Raw genomic sequence first — 16,039 nt, 5'->3', positions numbered from 1 at the left:
TGGTGAGTGCAGCATTTATCCATGAGTATTGCAATCTCCTTTTCTGTAAACTTCAATTTTCTCTTCCTGCCCCCTGCATACTTCTTTCTTTCCTGGCTTTCCATGTTGTTTAGGGGAGGGCTGGTAATTTCTCAAAGCGAAGAGGGCATCTGTACTAAGATGCAACCTGCCACAAATTCTCTCTGTCACTTTCCTTCACTGGCAGCCAGTGATAAGCACTTCCTGGTTCAGGTGTTTTGGTCTCAGGGTGTGGCACTTGTAACAGGACGTCTGTCTGCTATTTTTTAAATTGAATTTGCAATTTGTGAATGCATTTGCTAAATAGGAAGTCTAATTACCTATTTGCGATTCACAAAATTTCGCTAATAGATTATCACAATTTCCATACATGTGGCCCTTAGTCTCGATTAAATATGGAAATTAGCAGGACTACAGGTACGCTAGTACAAAGTAAAAACATGGACATGAGAAGATACTCACTAATAGACTTGGTAAATTTGACAGCTCTGACTGATTTGCCTGAAATGGGTCACGTTGCAGCACACCAGGTTTTATTAGAATGCAACTTTCTTTTCTATCTTAGAGCAAATGTTAGTTCAAAGATAATCTACTACTTGACAATTCCTAATGTGAAAGCTAATATTTGTCTTACTGACTTTAAAGAGTCATTAAGAAGGTGAATGCCTTTTAGATGAAAAATATCAAGTGTATAGTAAGTGCTCCAGTGATATTGGATTTGTTTGTAGTACAATGAACACCTTTAGCATTTAGAAAAATCAATGCTTCTTATCAGCCTCAAACCAGGCTAATTAGCCCATGGCATTTATAGTAGTTTAGAAAACATTAATTAAAAGAAATATTTCCAGGAGTTTTTAGGATCTTCAGAAGGCAATGTTTAATAGAAAAACAGTGTTGTGTCTTCATTTCTTTGAAGATAATAATGTAACAAAGGATAAACAAGAAGGCAATTCACTTTGTACAGTGAGTCTTTTTGAAAGCTTTGCAAGATGTGCAAGGATTTGTGCCTTTCAAGATTAAGAGGTATTTTGCCATTGAATTCTTTGTTCATTTGGGGCAGATTACCTGCCTGTATCCATAGACTGTTCAGTGGTAGATTGCTGTTTCTTTGCCTTATAAGTATTTCTGAAAGCTCGGTTCTGCCTTTACGAATCCAGCTGTGTTAGTTAATGCATACCCTAAAGAAATGAAATTGTCTGCCTTCATAAGACTCTCAAGGAGCCACAACACATACATACTGCTTTCTTTAAAAGTTAGTTATTGCTAATGTAAGCTGATGAGACAACAATACATACATGTTCCTATGTAATGTAGTACTAGACAAGCAAGTGACCAATCAGTTCGTAAAATTAAAATACAAGATAATATTGGTTTGTCCAAATTATTGACTTCAATGTTTTTTGTTTTTTCAGAGTTTTATTGTTTTAAAATCATTTTGCTATGTTGTCAATTTGTTTTAAATCCGCACATGAGACTTTTTTCTTTTTTTTTTTTAAATAGCTAGAGGAAAGCTATAATTCACTTTTTGAAGGTGTTTACTGCTGAAGTGCCTGTAGGAAAGTGCCCCATTTTGCATGGTTAACCTCCACTTTTTGCCCGATATCTGATGCAGCTTGACTGAGTGTGCACTAGGTCCCTGCCAATCAGGTTGCCAGTGCCTGTGTTCTTTACCAAAACTGTACCTTTGTTTTCACAATTGGCACACCTCTGGCTTACCCGTAAGTACTTTGTAAAAGGTACAAGTGGTACCCAGGGCTGCAGCATGTATTGTTTCACCCTCAGAGACCCCTCACCAAGCACAACCTCATTGCCATTGCAGACTGTGTGTTTTGGTGCGGGCAACCCTTAAGAGTCTGTATGGCACACATTCCTGTGTGCCATGCCTACCAACCATTGCCTATGGCATAGGTAAGTCATGCCTCTAACAGGCCTCACAGCCCTAATGCAGGGTGTACTATATCACAGGTAAGAGCATAGCTGCATGAGCAATGTGCCCCCACTATGGCTGTGCAAGTGCAGTGGAGCCATATTGAGTACATAAGCTGAGAGTTCATCATTACAAACTCCACATCTCCATGATGGCTTTATTGAATGATAAGGAATTTTGTATCATACTCCTCAGCACAATAAACCCACACTGATGCCAGTGCTGGATTATTAACAAAATGCACTCATAAAAAAGACCAACTCACTTGTGTCCAGCTGACTGGTCTGCACCAGCCTGCCGCACACAGACATGGTTCTGAACCCCTGAGGTGGGAACCCATGTGCCCTCGTGGGTCAGGGACAAAGGCTGCCTGGGGTGGAGGTGCTTCACACCTACCCCCAAGCTGGAGCAGCATTCATGGTGGTGAGCCTCGAAGGCTTCCTGCCCTTTGATATGCTGGCTAAGGCCTCTCCAACTAGTAGAGATGCCCGCCTCCTTGACCAAGCCCCACTTTTGGTGGCAAGGTCGACAGGAAAATAAGTAGTCAGGAGAGGTGTGTCCCCTCTCTGACAGGACCATCCCAAGAGGCCCTGGACCAAAAGGACCCCTTAGAAAATCCTCCATCTTGAATGGAAGGATTCGACTCAACCAGTTTAGAGGGATGCCCCATCCCCGAAGGGAGGGGACATTCTAAGGGTGTAGTCACCTTAAAGGCCAGTAGCCCATTGGCTACCATCTGCCAGTACCTGTAACACCCCTAAATTCAGCATTTAGGCGCACCCCTGAACCTTGATCCTTAGATTCAACGGACCAAAGAAGAAGACGGTAGAGGACCAATGCCGGACCAGGAACTGGACCACTGCAGACAGAACTTGAGAAGAACCCTGCTACCTGCAACCAGTTCGACAACTGGACCTGCTGTGCCTCCAGAAAACCCAGAGACCTCCAAGAACCCCCAGAGACCTTTTCAGCCTTCTCCAAATCGCCAAGAACCTCTCTTTGGGCTAAAGGCTCTAGTCGCAGGTGTTCTCCAGTACAGGAACCGCAGCCGTTGAGGACCGATACTTGTCTCGACGCAACTCACTCCTGCAAAAAGAGCCCCAGGACCGCAGTGGAAGAGGACTGGCACTTGTGTCGACATGCCTCTGCCCTGCAAGAATAAAGCAACGCAGCTGGACGGCTTCCACAACCTAGAGTGGTCCTCTCAGCCCAACGACCTAAGCTGTTTACAGCTCCATTCCCTCAAGCTCGTACCCTCTGCCCTGTTGGCCTCTTCCTGCGCCACCTGCATGGCTGCTGCCTCTCCGTGATGGCCCGACGACGGTGGAACTCCTCCATCCCCTGCGCATCTATATCCCCATGACCGCGACCATCACTTCTGGGTTGGCAGTGCCTCCATTCAATCTACAGTAGCATGCTGACAACTGTGACAGTAACAGTGTTGGCGGTCTACTGAATCCTACCCATCTTCAATGCTCTCCGCTGAATGCAAGGGTAAATTATCATTGCCGGTATCCACCCCCGCGTCATAGATACGGAATCCCGCACCTCTTTGGGGGCTCCCCAGTCTCCATTGACTAACATTGGGATCAATGTTGGTCTAAACCCTTGAAGACTGGAAGAGTAAGTCACGTTCTTACCTATCAATGCATAAACCTGTTTTACTCCCCCTGAATTGTTTTGCATTACTCATCCTATTGCATACAAAAGTCTAGCAATTGCTATTGCAATGTTCTAATCTTCTAAAGTGATAAAACTAAAGTATTCATATTACTGTAAAGCATTGTTTACTGACTTGCAAAACAATTCCTACTGCATTTGAAAAGTATTGCTACTTTTAAACTGTTACTTACCTGCAACTAAGTTCCTCTTAGTTCTAAAAATAAAATAATAGAATAATAAATGTTTCTATAAAACAATTAGTCTGGATTCAGTTTTTGAGTTTGTGCTATCATTTCTCGCCTGAGTGTGAACAATAAACGCTTAACACAGCCCTCTGTAGGACTAACTGCTTGACCACACTACCGCAAATAGAGCTTTTAGTATTATCTACTTAAGCCTCTGTAAGCTATGGGGATCCACTGAACTCTGTGCACACCATACCTCACTTTGGTATAGTATACACAGAGCCAGCTCCCTACAATGTCAAACCCTGTTCCAGTGGACATGGGACAAGCAGGGGCTTTTGGGCATCAACCGGAGGGTGGGGGGGGCAAGGTAATTTGCCTCTGATGCTCTGGGGTCTGTCCTACTAAGGCTGTGCAAACTGAGCCTAGTACAAACTCTTCAGAACTTCAGTGGTAGCGATGATGAGCAATCACTGGCTTCTCAAGGAGATACGGTGGAGATGATTGATCTCAGAGCTCATCCTTCAAACAACACTTCAAAAAAATCAGTGCTTCTCTTTATAGAAACAAATACTTTAATGCACTCAGGGGTTCATACAATCAAATATAATTTAGTGTCCCTGGGTGATATCATGCAGTTTAGTGCCTCTACCCACTATGTGCCCCACTCTTCCCTCATATCTAGGTGGTTCCTTCCATCAAGGTAAGAAGTATGAGTATGACTAGAACCCAGGTGCAGTTCTTGTTACCTGAGGGAATTGTGCTCAGTCTCTTATGGCCCAGTCATGAGTTTCTTACCATAAACAGTGGATCAATCCTCAACCCAGCCATCCAGCTGCCTCCTTAGTACACTTGTCCCCTCTCACTTCTGAGAGGTGACACACCATCGGGCAGCTCCACTGCTTTGCTCCATGATGCTGCTCAACTGCAAGTCCAGCAGACATGGAGTCAGCAGTTATGATTCAATGCAGAAATTTGAACGACGGCAAGGGCTGGCCATTGAAGAGCAGTGCAGGCTGGTTCTTCTTGTCACGATGTGACCACACACAGGCCAAGTCTATGGTGATGATGCAGCCGTGCACAGGCTGTTACTTTAGCGATGATATGATCAGACACTTGGTTGATATGCCGGTGAATGTGCCATCACGTACAAGCTAATATGCTGGTGGTGTTGGAAACTTACACAGGTCAATACTTACGTGATGACTTGCCCTTGCAGAAGCTGTAACTAGTGACAATGTGACAACACATATGCTAATACTCTTGACTCTGTGAGCACACTCTGACCTTGGAACAGCAATCGTACTTTCAGTCTTTGCAGTTCCTACTTGGAACTACTTTTATGAAACATCATACCTACAGAAACTGGGGTCCGCAGATCATTTTTCTCAGTTTTCTTCATCTGAGTGTCCCACAGACACCAGAGTTAGGCTCAGTCTTGCTCTTCCTGGAAGCCACCCATCCTACAAGGTTGGCAGGCTACTTCTCTTTCCCAGTACTTCTCACCTTCAGTCTGGTTATCAGACGGACACCAGCAATGGTTATACTGAAGTTAGATACAGAGCTGGGTACACTTAATGTTTGATCTTTGCTATGCCTAAAAAGAGTTTCAGGCCTGGCCTTATAATGGAAAAGAAGCTGCTAATGGAGATCATTATATGTAAGAAATACTTGGAGACCTGGGAAGATAATGGACAAAGGGGCACATGCATCAACCATTTTTGTGAGCGCAAACGGTGTGATTCGCAAAAATCGGCCGTTTGCGCCCACAAAAAGTGCATTTCCGATGCATGAAGGGTCAAGGCACTCGCAATTTGAGAATTCGCAATTAATTGCGAGTTCTCAAATTGCGATTGCATTTAAGGAATCGCAAATTGAGATTCCTTAAATGCAATGCATTAAAGTAAAATAATTAGCGATTTCTCTGATAGGGGGCGCAAATTACCATGAGGTTGAACCTCATGGTACTTTGCAAAAACTTTGAAAAATGCACGAAAGTGCATTTTTCAAAGTGGTAGGTTACACACACATGCGCAACATTTGTACACAGATCGATTTCAGGGGTGCAACAGGGTGTCGTTTTGACACCCTTGCACCCTTGAAATTGCATTCTCAATTTGCGATTCTCTAATTGAGAATCGCAAATTGAGAACTTCCTCCCATTCATTCCTATGGACCTCTAGGCCCATAGGAATGAATGGGGAGGTATTCCTTAATTGCGACTTGCAATTTGCGACCCGCAATTAAGAAATATTTAGAAATCGCTATTTTGTAAGCGATTTCTACATGCATAGGCTTTTGCGATTCCTTATTAGCGAATCCTTATTTTTCGCTTATAAGGAATCGCAAATGGCATTTTTGATGCATGTGCTAGAAAGAACCTAACCTGGATCTTATTCTAATGGCGACACTCGCAGACAAGGACTTGGATGTGAATTAGTGGTTTGCAGGGGTAGCAAACATTACTCTTAGTTTGCAGTTTAGTACCTCTGGGGCTCAATAACAGTACGTTTCCAAACAGTAGGTGTTTGCTCCCACTTTCCTCACCCTGGAGCACTTTGGTTTTATAAAAGGGTCTGCAGCAGCGTGGGCCACCCCTTCTAAAATATGGACTGTGCTTGCTCACTGTTTGTGCTAGTGCGATCATGAAGGGGCATTCCCTCATTTGCTTGCGGGGGCCGTTTGTGAATGAGGAAACGCTTTGCCTCTGTGCGTTGTGATATATTAAAGACACAGGCCCAGAGGCAAATGTGAGGTTCCGTGTGAATTGGAACGCCACTTTTTGGGTGTGTTCGAATATGGACGAGTCTGGTTTCTATGAACCGCAAATGACGAGTTTAGTGGGTGTACGCGTTTTTCCTATGCTGCTATGTACGGATCGTCTCATTTCTAGGTATGTCCATTCGAACCCCCGGGTTCCATTTTAGATGCAGCATCCATTTTGTCTCTTGCCCTCAAGTAGCCAGCGAACGGACCTTGTCCGCTTTGTGACCCTGGGATTCCCAAGCTTTCGCGGAGGACACATGTTCCTTTGAGGGTGTCTTTTATGATGAGGGAAATGACACGGCAGAGGCAGATGGCCCCGCTCAGGGCTCATCTTGCCGTACTGGTCTATTGTTTCAGTCATGCTTGCATTAGTCACGAGGTCTTTGATTCTGCGATCTGGTTTCCGTTATTACCCTCTACACTCGTTTCTAATCTGTTGTGCATCCTTGTTCTTCCTTTGCATCTGTTTCTGTCCTTCCTCTTAATGTGTTTACAGTCAGAATGGAATGTGCTTAATGTGGGGATGATCTGCTTTTACAGTTGGGAACCGGCAATGAAGCTGAAATTGTATTCCGGGTTTCTGAAACATGAATGCGACCCTTTTGAAGTTTACTGTGGGAACTAAATTGTAACCTTTGTCTGCCATGTTGTTCTATGACCAAAATGTGTATAAAAGGAGCGATCCACTTGTGCAATTTGACGCAGTCTCCCAGAACCTACACGTTGTGTACTTCTTGCGACTTCTGTATCCCTGCAGTAAATAAACGCTGATCTTTGTCGCCGCCGGAAGTGTCCCGAGTCTCTGTGTTTTGTACGCCAGAACAGGTAACCCACGAAGGTTTCAGGTGTTGTCCCCTGGCACCGCTGGGCCTTAGAATAGCCCAGTCCTTCAGTTGGCGCCCAACGTAGGGCGACATCAGCGGTACCGGTCCAAGCCCGACGATCGTGAGGAACTTCGTGTGAAATCTCCGAGGGAAGGTGCACCCCGCTTCATCGATCCAGTTGTCGAAATAAGTGGCCCGAAGACTTTTCCCGCGAAGATTCCCGCCTCCTGACGGCTGCGACGGACTCATACCCTGACTGTCGACCTGTTTTGGCGCCTGGCGTAGTCCTTTGTACGGCGAGACGATAGACGGGCCTTCCTGGTGACGCCATTGCTCTTTCAGTTAAGTATTTGTGGGTCGCTCCCAGAGTTCTTGGTTAAACTTGGTTGTTTGCATGGTTCCATTGCATTTGTGGTTCTTGGTTGTTGGTTCTTAGTTGTTGGGTTTTATTTGACGATTGCAATTGCCAAAACCGAGGGTCTTGCATTTTTGCGAGGACATCGTCATTCGATAGCCCTTGAAGTTTGTAAACTCGGTTAGTGTGCACGATGCCTGGCCGTAGTACTTTGTTTGGTTTCCTTAAATGTTGCAGCACGGATTCCCGACTAGAGGGCTCATGCCCGATACCTCCGGTTGGAACTCCAATTTATGAGCTCTATAGTCGCCATGGCGTGGGTCCTATTGTATATAATGAATATTGGATTTGTTACACTAAAAATGATGGTGTTCTTAGTTGGCCATCACATGGTAGTTTCGAAACTGCAATCCTAGATAATCTTGAAGCTAAATTGTTTAAAAAGAAGGCTAGGCCGTCCATGTTTGATTCCTTTCGGTTATGGCGCAAAGAGGCCAAGCAGAAAGAAATCAAACAGATAAAGAAAAATAAGAGAGAAGTTGTCATTACGGTGATGCGAAATGCAGAACAGTATCAGCGGGACAAAGACGAGAAGGAGCAGGAAGTTAGTGCTCGACTTCATCATATGGCGGTGGATAGATGTTATCCGGCATTGCCGTCTGTTTCTGATAAACCTGGAGAGGAGGTGATAGAGGATCCCCTATTATCTTATCTCTTGAAATCACCACCTCCCTACGCTCCAGATATTGTGGGTCCGGTGATTCCTCCTGTTCCTCGACCTGTTGTTCTGGTGGCTGCTGGTCAGCCTGCCGTTCCTCCTGTTCTTCTGAATCCCCTTGTGCCACAGATTGTCCATCCTCCTTTACCGGCTCCTTTTCCTACTGCTCCTTTACCGGTACCTCACCAGCCTCCCGTTACCGTTACTCCTGTTACCCCGACTACTGCTATTGTTCCTTCGCTTCCTCCTACTACTGTTGCTCCTGTACCTTCTTCTTCATCCCCTTCCATTCGTAGTCGACTATTTAATGCTGTCGCTACTCTCTATTCCCCGTTTTTTGGACCCGTACTTGGGTCAAATCTTTCTGATGTTGCTCAGAGGCGCAGTCAAATTCCTGATGGTAGGGAACGTGAGTCGTTAGTGAAAATGGCGCGTAAATGGATTAGACATCCTGCGAAGTATTCGTCGCGTATAGTTTTCGAGACGTTTTCCCAGTTTAATGAGCCTACACAGAGATTCGTGTATGAGGAAATGTGTAAATTCTTATGAGAAGAGTGGGATACTGATGCGGTAGATAATGTACCGTCCGACATAACTGAGCTTCAGAATCAATTTTCGACTGGTACGATTGTAGGTGATAACGTTCGACATGCTCTAGAGCGTTTATTATCTTTTCGCTCTGCGGTACAACCTCGAGCATTGTTTAAGGATGAAACTGCGGAGTGGATGGCACAACCTGGTCAGTATCCTATGCGGGAAGTTCCCCCAGTATGGATGCCAGGTAATCCTAATGCTAATCCTGCTATTCCACCTCACTTTCAGAGAGTTTGGATACACCTCCCATGGAAGCGATCGGAAGTTTTGCAGGTGAAGCAAACCTTGCCCGACCCCCGTAAAAATCCTGCAGGTTATTATAAGGAGTTGTCCCAATTAGTGGCCGCTACTGTTATGAATCTTGCAGATATTGACATGTTGTTTGATAACGTAGTACCTCAACCGATTTGGGCGAAAATTCGCCAAGAGGATCACGCAGCTGAGTTAGGCGGTGATTGGGCTGCTCTTGTGGCGGCTGATGCACAGCAAGTTGGTGGGGCTAAACCTGAACAGCTCATTGAGAATTTGCCTCAGAGGATCATTACACTTATGAAGACACTTATGCCCGCCATACGTGTTAATTGGGACAAATTGTCCGCGTGCAAACAAAAGAAAGATGAGAGTGTCTCCGATTGCTTTACGAGATTTGAGGAGGCATTCATTGATCATAGTGGTCAGGATATGAGCTCTGAGGGAGGTCAGCGATTGTTTGTTGATAAATTTGTATCTAATTTATTGCCTGAACTGAGTATCAAGTTGAAAAATTCTGAAAGTTCGTGGGCCGTCTCTACAACTGCTCAGATATTAGCCACGGCCCAATACTATGAAAATAGAGAGAAGGAAGAAAGCGAATGCGCAGATAAGAAAACGAAGGATCTTAAAACTAAGGTCTTATTGCAGCAAGCGTATCCTCCGCGCTCTAATCAAAATGACTGGCAGCAGTCACATCGGTCACAACCGCAGTTTTCTAGATCACAGCTACGTACCGACTCCTCTACGCCTCGTTTTGTGTTGGGATATAATCAATGTGCATATTGTAGGGGTGAGGGTCATTTGAAGTTTAATTGTCCAGTGCTGCGTGACCGCAACAATGGTGTTTCAGCTCGAGGAAGTCGCAGTGGTCCTCAACAAGCATCACGTGGTAGAGGTCGCGGTGTTACTCAGAATCAGAACGAGCGTCTTGCTACTTCATCAGATTCGCAAAATTTTTTGATCAGCGCGATCTTCCGTCTGGACGATCTGCACAGTATCATGTGGACGACTATTACGTCGAGCATGATGTTGACGCGGACGGTACTTACTAGGACAGCCATAGACAAAGAAAGGGAGTAGTATCAGTTCTGGTTGATCAGAGAGGGCCTTATGTTGCAGTTGCCACATTGGGCGTAGTTGAGCCTTTTCTGTTGGACACTGGTGCAGCGAAAAGTTCCATCATGCGTTCGAAACTCCCTGGCGCACCCTTGTCTGGCTTAACGAATGTTTCCGTTGGATTCTCTGGCGCCCCCGTTAGCAATCCGGTTTCTAGCCCTTTGCCCCTTACAATTGGGTCTCGAGAGTTAGAAGCTCCTTTGATTTTGACTACTGGTTGTGGTGAGAATCTTTTGGGCTTGGATTTATTGAAGCGGTTACATGCGACTTTGTACTGCTCCCCTGCGGGAGTAGAGTTGACGCTAGGTCAGAGAGTGATCTCTCCCATGTATCTGTCGACTGATAAGCTCCTACCGGAATTGAGTTCTCTTCCTGATTCTTTGTGGGCGACAGGCCCCAATGACGTGGGCCTGCTGGACATACCACCGTATGTTGTTCAATTGAAGTCAAACGTGCGATTGCCACGCATTCCCCAGTATCGTATTTCTCTTGATGGTGAACGAGCACTTTTAGCGATCATTTACGATTTGATCGATAAAGATGTTATCGAGGAAACGCGGGGTAACGTGTGTAATAGTCCTGTGTTGCCTATTTTGAAACGAACTGATCCCTCTCAGCCTCCTGTGTATCGTTTTGTTATTGACTTACGGGAGGTCAATAAAATTGTTGTTCCGCAGTTTCCCGTGATGCCTGACATTCCAGCTTTGCTGACTCTGATTCCAGCTTCTGCATCATGGTTCTCGGTAATCGATCTTAAGAATGCGTTCTTTAGCATTCCAATTGCTGAGGAAAGCAGAGATTTATTCGGTTTCTCATTAGGTGGTCGCAGCTTCAGGTTTAAACGCGCACCTCAGGGCTACTGTGAGAGTCCATCGATCTACAGCCAGGCTCTTAAGGGTCAACTTGATGCGTTTGTGTTGCCGGCTGGTGCGGCTTTGATTCAGTACGTCGATGATCTGTTGGTAGCTGCTGACACTGAACAGATTTGCAAAACTGCTACAGTGTCACTGTTACAGCATCTATGTGACTTACATCATAAAGTGTCACCTTCTAAACTACAATATTGTTGTCAAGAAGTAACCTATCTAGGTCACTTATTGTCAAAGGCGGGAAGGAGATTGATCCCTGAAAGAATTGCAGCAATTGCTCGAATGACTGTGCCAACAACTCAGAGAGATGTGCGTGCCTTTCTGGGTATCACGTCATACTGCAGACAGTGGATTCCAAATTTTTCACTGTTAGCGAAGCCATTGATAGCTCTCACGTGCAAGGATGTCTCGACTCCTTTGCCATGGACGGAAGAATGTCAGAAAAGTTTTTCTGAACTACGTGACGCGTTGTGTTCGGCTCCTGTGTTAGGTACTCCTGACTACAGTAAGCCATTTACACTATACGTTCACGAGAGAGAAGGTTGTGCGTTGAGCGTTTTGACGCAACAATTTGGTGGTAAGCAGCGTCCATGTGCGTATTTTTCCTCGACTTTAGACCCGGTAGCTAGAGCGTTGCCCAGTTGCTTGAGAGCGACAGCGGCAGCTGCAGTGTCTATTCGACAATCTGCAGGTCTGGTCATGGATAATATGCTCATAGTGATGGTTCCGCATGCAGTTGACACTCTCCTGAATCGGACAAAAACTCAACATCTGACGAGTGCAAGGTTGTCCGGGTATGAGTTGACGCTTTTGGCAAGTCATATACAGATCAAGCGTTGTAATGTGCTGAATCCGGCGACATTGTTGCCGATTAACATGGAACTAGATGGTGTACCACCACATGATTGTTATTTACGAACTGAGGAAGAAACAAAGGGTCGTGTAGACCTGAAAAACACTCCGTTGGCAGATCCTGATGGCACTTTTTATGTTGATGGTTCGTGTTTTAGATTGCCGAATGGTGATGTGACAACTGCATATGCTGTAGTGACATTGAGCACGGTTGTGGAAACTGCGAGATTGAGTCAGAATTCAGCGCAAGCAGCGGAATTGATTGCGTTAATAAGAGCGTGTGTTTTGTCTAAAGGAAAACGAGTGAATGTGTTCACCGACAGTCAGTATGCATTCGGTGTTGCGCATAGTTTTGGGCGATTGTGGAGAGAAAGAGGATTTATGACGTTGCATGGTACGAAGATCCAACACGGGCAGCTCGTGAATGATCTTTTGGATGCACTTACATTGCCTAAACAGGTAGCGATTGTTAAATGTAGTGCACATCAAAAGGTTACGGATGATGTTGGTCGTGGTAATGCATTTGCAGACGAGATTGCTAAGGAAACGGCCAAGAATCTTGCAACCCGAAAGTATGTTGCGGGATCAGTGAGATGGCCGACGGAGACTGGTATGTGTGAAGACACTGTTGAAAGTGTGAAATCAATTCAGAATGAGGCCACTGAAACTGAAAGAACCAAGTGGAAAGAAAGTACGGGCAAGTTGGACATGCATGGGTGTTGGGTTGATTTGACGGAATGCCAGAGGTGGATGCTACCTGATGCGTATGTATTAGCTGTCGTAACTATGGCTCATGGGTTGTCACACATTAGTGCGAAAGGTATATGTAAGTTATTGTCCCCTGTATGGAAGAATGATGGTATTGCTAAATGTGCTGAAAGGGTGGTTAAAAACTGTATGGTGTGTTTGATGCATAATCCTGGTAAGGGCACCCCCACGCCACCTGGTCATTTTGCTCCTCCTGCCTGTCCCTTTGAGGTTATCCAACTGGACTTCATCCATATGGAGAGATGCAACAATCTGAAGTACGTTTTGGTTGTGGTTTGTGCGTTCTCCAGATGGATCGAGGCCTATCCTCTCAAGGATAATACTGCTCTATCCACAGCGAAAGTCCTACTGAAGGAATACTTTCCACGGTATGGAATGCCAAGGATTGTGTGGTCAGATAATGGAAGCGAGTTTGTGGGAAGTGTGATGCAGAGTGTGTGTAAGGGCCTTGGAATTCAACAGAAATTCCATAGTGCCAATCATCCCCAGGCAGCGGGTCTAGTTGAAGGGTACAATGGTACCCTGAAGCTGAAACTTGCAAAAATACAGGCTACGACTGGTTTGTCATGGCCTGATGCCTTGCCTCTGGCTCTCTTATCGACCAGAGCGACTGTGCACTCTCGAGTAGGGCTCAGTCCCTATGAGATTGTGTTCGGCCGCCCTGCGAATATTTGGGGAGTCCCGAGACCTAAGGCCTTTGATAGTCTTGAGTATCCAATGCTAATTGATTATCTTCATGATCTGACTATTAAACTAAGGTCCATTCATCAACAGGTCGTTGAAGCTTTGCCAGCACAGACAGAGGGTCCTGGACATCGGCTCCAACCAGGCGACTGGGTCGTTACCCGAAATTTTGGCCGGAAACGTAACCTGGAGCCGAGATTCGTGGGACCCTATCAGGTGCTGTTGGCCACGAGGACTGCAGTTCGGTTGGAAGGCAGAAAGAATTGGGTACACGCCGGCCATACCAAAAAGGTGCCGATCCCTCTCCCGACCGATAGTTGGGTGAGAACTGGTATAGCGGCAACGGAAACTGAGACTCCTTTATGTTTTGTGCCGTTCAGCGATGCCCAGCCTGTAAGAGACAATTCATTGCCATCGCAGTCAGACACACCTGTTGAGTCGTCAGTTGAAGAGAATTCGAGGTCTGAGTCATCATCCAATCGACTGAACACTGTTTTACCAGCTGAACAATTGTTTGACGAGCAGACTCGACCTGGAAGAGATCGATATTTTCTTCGTCCACGTAACAGAGACTAATAAAATTTTCCTTATATTCTTCCTTTCCCGTTGCCAAGAACATTACGAACAATTACATCCTTTTCTGCATTTTTGAGTTTTTATGTATGCTTTTCACAGCTGAAGAGATTTGTATTAAGCTGCGTGTTTAGGAAAACCTATCATCCGGGTTAACCGTAGGGCCGTGCGGGTACTCCTTTCTGTTTAGCAGGTTTCTGACACTAGGTCGGTTACTTTTTGTCGACTCCTGGGAACTCCTGGGAATTGATAATCGCTACTCAGAACGAAGTGCGTCAAGTACGTACGGACGGTTTTTAGAGGATGGCGTTCTCTAAGCTGTTGGAAGTAGAAAGGATGTTGGCGCAAAGATCAAAATTGCACAAGATTGTACGAACGAAGTGTTTTTTGTTCCAGGTATTTCTGTTATTTCTGACTGTGTCTCTGCTATTGGTGGGTGGAGTGTATTTCGGAATACAGTCGTTGTTGCCTTCCATTTCACCTACTCTTTCTCCTAAACTAAGTTCTACTACCACTGTTTCACCACATTCCTTTCATCCTCTGCCACAACATGAACAGGTTAGACGTGCGGAATTCATGAATAACTCCTTCGTTCAGCTCCTACATCAGCATCAGTTGGTAATGAACACTACCAACTGTTGGGTGTGTGGGTTAATGCCACATACCATGGATAGGGGTATTCCGTATCTGGTTCTTCCTTATAGCTCCCAAGGGTCAGCTCGAGCATTCCAAACTATGTTCCGTAGTGCACTAGATTCCTACCCCAGTCGAGAGCCACGCTCTGCAAACTTTGGTCCTGGTCCGTACCATAAGCCTTTGGCGATAGCGATTGCGGATTTAGATAGAGATGTTTTTGATGCATCGCTCATTCCAGATGAAGAGGTGCAAGCCTATAAGGACCTGAGTGAAGCTGAGTATAGTACGTCAGTGGGTGATAGACAGCTCAAGAGCTCGTCTCCAATATGGATCGTACCCCACCTTGGTAATTTCTGCTTGAAGGGTCTTGGTCGAAATCCGAGAGCGCAACTCGGGAACAGTGCTTGCACTGACACGTATGTTCTCCCGATGCTCTCTTCCCCTGTTTTTCTGACTGCCAAGGGTACCTATTTCGTATGTTATGAACGTGCATATACATGGTTGCCCCGTGACTTCTCGGGAACCTGTTATATCGCGAATCTTTTGCCACCGACCTTTTCAGTTGCCTCGGACTATCACAAGACTAGAGTTGTGAGAGGCGTTATTAGTGAAGAGGATACTGCTGGTCAAGAAGCAGGAGACTTCTTTAAGGGTTTCTTGCCGTTTTGGGGGCCTATGGTAAATAGTAGAAACCTGAGACAGTTGACCCGTGTGGTAGAGATGACTGCTAACATAACTGCGAGCGCTCTTGGTAATTTAACAGCAGAACTACAGGCGGATAGACTTATGACGTTGCAGAACCGTATGGTTCTCGACGTTGTTCTTGCAGATAGAGGTGGTGTGTGCAAAGTTATCCATTCGAGCTGTTGCATTTTCATTCCTGACAACGCTCCAACTGTTTACCAAGCCATCTCGAAGTTGCATAAAATTTCTGAGTCCATACACGTGGACGAGGGTAATTGGACACTTCTAGGATGGTTCTGGGGCCTGCTATCAACTTGGGGTTGGAAGATGCTGATGATCGTAGGGGTTGTTGTAACGTTCCTATTCACGTGTTGTCTTTGTGTGCAGTGTGGTCCTGCCTTATGTAGTCTTTGTGCTACGGCGTGTATAAGACGGCCATCTGTTACCAAGGAGACATTGATGGATAGAATGATGTTCCAGCAACAGCTGAACGATCTGATGAATATCGAAATCGACTCTGATCTCGATTAGTGCTTGCCTACATGAGGGCAAAAGG

At 45.5% G+C, this 16,039-nt stretch overlaps 1 protein-coding gene across 1 annotated transcript; it reads left to right on the top strand.

Annotated features, from left to right (window-relative positions):
- The first annotated feature begins 14,466 nt into the window (after window positions 1–14,466).
- Window positions 14,467–16,014, top strand: LOC146785594 (endogenous retrovirus group PABLB member 1 Env polyprotein-like). The gene has a single exon (XM_085633491.1). It carries the CDS (start codon window positions 14,467–14,469, stop codon window positions 16,012–16,014), a length of 1,548 nt encoding a protein of 515 aa, XP_085489617.1.
- Window positions 16,015–16,039: the final 25 nt, after the last annotated feature.

The sequence above is a fragment of the Triturus cristatus genome, chromosome 11, assembly GCF_964204655.1.
Source record: "Triturus cristatus chromosome 11, aTriCri1.1, whole genome shotgun sequence".
NCBI classification, from domain to species: domain Eukaryota; kingdom Metazoa; phylum Chordata; class Amphibia; order Caudata; family Salamandridae; genus Triturus; species Triturus cristatus.
This window is presented reverse-complemented; position numbering and strand designations above follow the sequence as displayed.

Excerpts from the sequence above, each read along its gene's own strand:
- LOC146785594 (XM_085633491.1), top strand. The coding sequence starts at position 14,467 with ATGGCGTTCTCTAAGCTGTTGGAAGTAGAAAGGATGTTGGCGCAAAGA.